Source organism: Austrofundulus limnaeus, unplaced genomic scaffold, assembly GCF_001266775.1.
Source record: "Austrofundulus limnaeus strain Quisiro unplaced genomic scaffold, Austrofundulus_limnaeus-1.0 Scaffold12, whole genome shotgun sequence".
NCBI classification, from domain to species: Eukaryota; Metazoa; Chordata; class Actinopteri; order Cyprinodontiformes; family Rivulidae; genus Austrofundulus; species Austrofundulus limnaeus.
In genome coordinates this window covers 1,157,637-1,163,395 of record NW_013952414.1, presented here as the reverse complement: position 1 = coordinate 1,163,395, position 5,759 = coordinate 1,157,637, and the positions used below count along the sequence as shown (strand labels likewise).

At 39.9% G+C, this 5,759-nt stretch overlaps 1 protein-coding gene across 1 annotated transcript in view; it reads left to right on the top strand.

Annotated features, from left to right (window-relative positions):
* LOC106513372 (Golgi reassembly-stacking protein 1) overlaps positions 1–4,025 on the top strand; it is a 6,428-nt gene extending 2,403 nt beyond the window's left edge. The window contains exons 3-9 of the mRNA XM_014002165.1: positions 396–599; positions 712–798; positions 905–1,035; positions 1,253–1,400; positions 1,480–1,591; positions 1,685–1,807; positions 2,944–4,025. Coding sequence (XP_013857619.1) covers positions 396–599; positions 712–798; positions 905–1,035; positions 1,253–1,400; positions 1,480–1,591; positions 1,685–1,807; positions 2,944–3,209 — 1,071 coding nt within the window. The 3' untranslated portion in view covers positions 3,210–4,025. The remainder of the gene's footprint in view (positions 1–395; positions 600–711; positions 799–904; positions 1,036–1,252; positions 1,401–1,479; positions 1,592–1,684; positions 1,808–2,943) is intronic.
* The last annotated feature ends 1,734 nt before the right edge of the window (positions 4,026–5,759 follow it).

The following is a 5,759-nucleotide window of genomic DNA, read 5'->3' as shown; positions in this document are numbered from 1 at the left end:
CACACACACACTGTTTTAACTGTTTTAAGTGTTGTTTTTTTATATATGTGATCTGTTTTATTGTTTTTAATTATTTTTGCTTTCTGTGAAGCACTTTGTGATGTTTGTGTCTGTGAAAGGTGCTATAGAAATAAAGTTTACTTACTTACTTACTTACATTTTAAAATGGCACAGTGTCARATGCATTATTTATGTCAACAGGTTTTAAAAAGCAAGTAAATGCATTAATAAAGACATAATTTAAAAAGCAAGTGTATTACTAAAGATTTCAGCTCCACATACAATTTTTAGGCTTTTTTTAGTCAGTGTTACAGATGAGTTTGAAGTGCACCCACTGTGCACAGACACAGCTGGGTTCGCTTATGGTTTGTTTTTGTTTTGTTGTTTTCTYTCAGAATAAAGAAAGCGATTTGCTGCGAGACCTGCTGAAAGCCAACGTGGAGAAGGCGGTCAGACTGGAAGTGTACAACTCAAAAACCCAACGTGTGAGGGAGCTGGAGGTGACACCCAGTAACATGTGGGGGGGTCAGGGTTTGCTGGGTGCCAGCGTCCGATTCTGCAGCTTTGACGGGGCCAATGAGAACGTCTGGCACGTCTTAGTAAGTCAAGTGCACTCTTAAGCTTTTGGCAAATAGATGAGCTAATCTTATTTGTAAAATTACTTGATTTATTGAACGGATTTATATAAAAAAATAAACTTTTGCTTTTAAGGATGTGGCATCGAACTCCCCTGCAGCACTTGCTGGCCTCGTTGCTTATGATGACTTCATTGTTGGAGCTAATCAGGTGTTACTAGATGTAAGACATTTTTATTTATGATTGTATTTAAATGTAAAAAACTCATTTTGATGATCAAAAACGAAGGAAGACAAATATATGTGAGGATATTTTGTAATTCTTGCAGTCAGAAGATTTCTTCTCTTTGATTGAAGCCAATGAGGGGAAAGCTTTGAAGCTGTTGGTTTACAACACACAGAGCGATCAGTGCAGGGAGGTGGTGGTGACTCCAAATGGAGCATGGGGAGGCGAAGGAAGGTAGGCCATTTATTTACATGTTGGTTTATTTACTTCTTCCAAGTTACAAATATCTATTCCAAATTTAATAGTGTTTTCCATCATTTATCAACAAGATTATTCAAAATCACATACATAAAAACAGCTGAAAGAAAAAAAAAAACTATAAATGAGGATTAGCAGCATGTTCACAAACATAAAATATCAACAAATAATCCTTTTTTTTTAAATGTCCTAGCTTAGGTTGTGGAATCGGCTATGGCTATTTGCACAGAATTCCAGCTCATCCTGTTCAACCTAATATCCAAAACAAAAGTGTTCTTCAACTGGCGGTTACAGGCGGTGGCGAAGAGGTTGCTTCATTAGACCAAGCAGAAGCACACCAAGTAATTATTCTTTTCGTTCTATCGATTAAACTCTTTTCATATCAGGATGTTTATGACAAGCATTCCTCTCCCATCTCAGGTGACTTCCRTGGCTGAAAGCAGCCCGTCGGATGAAGCCGGTTGGAGTCAAATCGAAGGAGCTGCGCCAAATTTGGGCACATTATCACCCACCCAGCAGAAAGCACACCTTGGTAATCAGGTTTTATTTCGAAGCGAATGGATGAAAATGACTTCTTGGGTGTTTTCACGTCATATAACACAATGTGGTATCATTCTGTTGTCAGAGGTTTCCGACACACCTGAAGCCATAACTTCAGATGGGACAGAAGTCGTTTCCACCTGTGATGAAGGTCACAGCTCTRTCGTTGCTAATTATGGAGACGATACTGGTGATCAGTGTAGCCTGGGTAAGTGCTTCACATGTGGGTGAATAATGCAGCTGAATAGAACAATTAGGTGTTTATAATGATATTTTATTTGAGCACAACAAGAAACACACTTAGGCAGTGTTGTAGTACTCGAGACCTGGTCGCAAGGCCGCTGTTTGGATGGTCTTGTCTCGGACTCTACCACTTTTTTTTTACTCGGTCTTGGGACATGACGACCGGATTTTACTTCAAGACCAGTCAAGATCACAACTGTGCAAACACCACTAAATTACAAGAATATTGTCCGGTTTATTTAACATTGTTGCTTTCATTGCACGTAAAATGTACTGATTCAAATCCAAGCGTGACTCGTCACTAATGGTATTTTTGTTACTGCTGACACCCATCCCTAAACTTTGACTCACAGGTGGCACTCCAAGACAGAGCAGTAATTGTCTTGGAGTGGGAGAAGATGGTTAGGCTCCATGAATCATAAAGAATATATTCGTTAAACAACAGCCAGGAGAAACCATTCAGCAGCTGCAGTGCTTCACTTTCAGACACGGTGGGGTCTATGTCAAACTTTTATGTCACTTAAAAAGGAAGCAAAAAGAAAGTTGAGCTATGTGTAAGTGATGTTAGCAAAGCYAGCTAGCTAACGACAGCAATCTGCCTCTTCATCAAAATGTATTACTCAGACCTCATGCRAAGAAGTTAAGTCAGTATTAGCTACACATATTACGTTAGCTACCTGTGTACAGTATACTGTATGTTTTAGGGACTAGTTTACATTTTTTCTTTTTTCTAGTCTTGGCCTTGATTCGGTCTTACCCTCCCTTGTTTTTGTTCTCGACTTGGTCCAGCCCATAAAAGTCTTGGTCTTGTCTTCGTCTCTATACACTCTGGTCTTGGTCTTGACTTGGTCTCGGGTTAGGTGGTCTTGACTACAACAGTAGCTATGGGTTCATTAAGTTCTATAGTTCTTGCATCATTTTCTGCAGCCTCAGACGACACACAGAGCATCACATGTGTCATCAATGTATTTACAGTATAGTAAAACAGCTTTTTTTCTTTCCTCTATAAAGATTTAAAAATACTTTGTTTAAACGTTAAACATTAACATTTAGCTTTGCCTTTCTGGTGGTTTCACTGAATTTACTTGTTTTATTTTAAAGATAACTCATCTTTTGACCAAAGACCTTCATCTCCAGAGGGAGACGACGACTCGGGCACTCAGCACACAGAACAGGATTCTGGTATAAACCTGACCAGCAGCACTTCTCCCTCCACCARAACGTCAGATAACGCCGCTGAGCTCAAAGTTCCCACAGAAAGTACGAAAATCATCCCAGAGCTGCAGGATCCTAACAACGCTGCCCCCTCCACCTCAGGCCATACTTTAGGGGAGGTGGAGCTGCAGGCGGATGCTGCAGACCCCTAAGAGAAGCYGTTACGTCGTCTCATGTAAAGGACGGTTAAGAGAAGACTAAAAACCTCTTTTTGTATCTTTGGGTTGTATCACTGGAATAACTCTTATTTTGGAAGAATTTTCTTTGAAACAGAGACACTGCTGCATGCTACATTGCACATTTAAGAATGTTCTGTTGACTTCAACGTAAAGAAATGCGAATGTATTCTAGAGTTCAGACATATGAAACAAGATAAWGCCTTAGTTGATTTGATTTGCTGCAAAAAACAAGTTTGCACAAAAAGGCCAAACAAGAAAAATATGCAGTTTTGTTGTTTATAAAGGCCTGAAGTTTGAACTGGATTCTGATGCTTTTGGATTGTGGGTTAATACTTTTAACATTATATACTTTTTGTTTCATGGGCACACTTGAAGATTATTATATATTATTATTTTTTTTGGAACTTGAGCATTTACCATCYAAACCTCTTTGCCTTTAACTGCTGTTTTATTTAATGTTATTAATGTTTGACGTTTGGGTGTAAATGAGCCATGTGTGATGGAGTTCTCTGGACTGTTGTCAGTGTTTTGTCCTTGAAGGTTTTTATTCCGAGTTTTGTTTTCTGCAAGACAGAAAAATCTACATAAAAAGAAGCTACTTTTATTGGAGCGAGTTCATGGTTTCTGACAGCAGGTGTCAGCAAATCTTTCTAATTTCAGATTTGTATTTCTCTGCAGCTGCAAAGATGAGGACATTTTCAGAACTGAATGAAGCTATAGGGTTTCATCTGCTGGAAATAAGATCATGTTAACTACATCTGAGTGCAAATAAAGGGATTTAATTGCTGATGTGAAGCTGCTTGACTTATAAAAGGAAATCTGGAAGCAGGTTTTACTGTCAAGGATCTAGATTTTTTTACCTTGAGTTGCTAAATTCTAGATATTTTTGCACTGGTTATAATTATCTGAGTTAGTTTGCAAGTAAATTAAAAATCATATATGCTAATTAAAAAAATAAACTATAAAAATAAAAATGCAATCAAGTTTGGTGATTTTGTTCAATACCAGATAGAAAGCTGTCTTGTTTTAAAAAAAAACTTATTCGTAAAGCAATCAAAATATAAACACTAATATTTTGTATGCTTCAATTTTTAGCAGCGTAACCAAATAGTAGCAACGAAAGACTGAAGTAAAAGGAGGAATGTGCCTCAATTATTTACAGAGGCACTCCTCAGTTGGAGGGGGGGATGGGCATCATGGGAAAGAAGAGGCCGAGTGGGAGACAAAAAAAGACAAGAAGAAGATGGATTTGTYTTATTCTTCCAGTGTGGTGGGGCAGTGCTTCCCCCCCAGCATACCTGGGAGTCAGTCTGGTGAAGAAGGATCATATTTCCGGTGTGAACGAGTGGGTATGTGTGCCTTTGAAGGTAGTGAGCTAAAATGAAGACCCTTAAACGTGTCAAACATGCGCAGAGGTTGATTTTGATGTCATGCCCAGAGCTGCTTGGTCTCTCTCTGGGAGGTCTGTGACACATCAGCGTTTTGAAGAAGCCGCCCAAAGCAAAAAGCCAGCATCTGTGTGTGACGAGGATCACAGGAGGTGAAGAGGAAAGAAAGGCCACCTCAAGAGGAGCATGTTTTCTCCCTTTCCTCCCTCTTCCGAAACACTTTCAGAGGACACTGTGACGCAGMTGAACCCACACGTCAGCTCAGCTTTATCTCAACCCCTGGGAGGCTCAGTTCGCAGGCACCAGCACTCGGCCTCGCGCTGCAGCATGACAAATTGTGAAACAGAATATATTCAGTGAAAATAAAGAGACGGGGAGTAAGAAGTGGAAGGCGGAACTCTGGTTCTGGAGCTGAACTAAAATCAGCTGAATTTGTCAGTGGATTGGCACAAAGAGATGTTCCAKTGATAAAAATATAAAGCAGCAGCTTGTATATTTATACGACTTTAAACAGACCTCCTTTATGTCTGCATGTTTGGGGACAAGTTCCTCCCAGATTTCTTATCATTCCCACCCCTCCGTCATCGCAAACAAACACGCTGACAAGATGGAAGCTGTATTTAGAAATGGTGGGAGGTGGATTTGCATCCAGTCATCAAACAGTGTTCTGTACGCCAGAGCCTGGGAATGATTGGAGTAAGTGCCTGTCTGTGTCAGACCACCGCCCTGCGAGCTGTAATTACATTCATTCATTCACGCACCAGGACCATCACTCTGGACTGGACTGAATTCATTAGTAGGTTGTTTTGATCTATGGCTGTTGATTCCAGCAGGCTGTGTGTATTGTGTTGATTGACTGACACGGTTCCAGCAAAAGGAACATCCCAGATTTCCTTGGATTTACCCTAAATTACAATTCAATACGTACCTGAGCCGTTTGGAATGTCAGTGTTCTTACAGAAGTGGATGTCTTGTTGACTTCATGGTGTCTTGGAATTTTGGAAATCCTATCTGTACCAGATTTATAAACAAGCAGCTTAAAAGTCATTCTTTGCAAGAGTTCTGTTCATACAAACCAACCAACCAACCAACCATCCAACCAACCAACCAACCATCCAACCAACCAACCAACCAT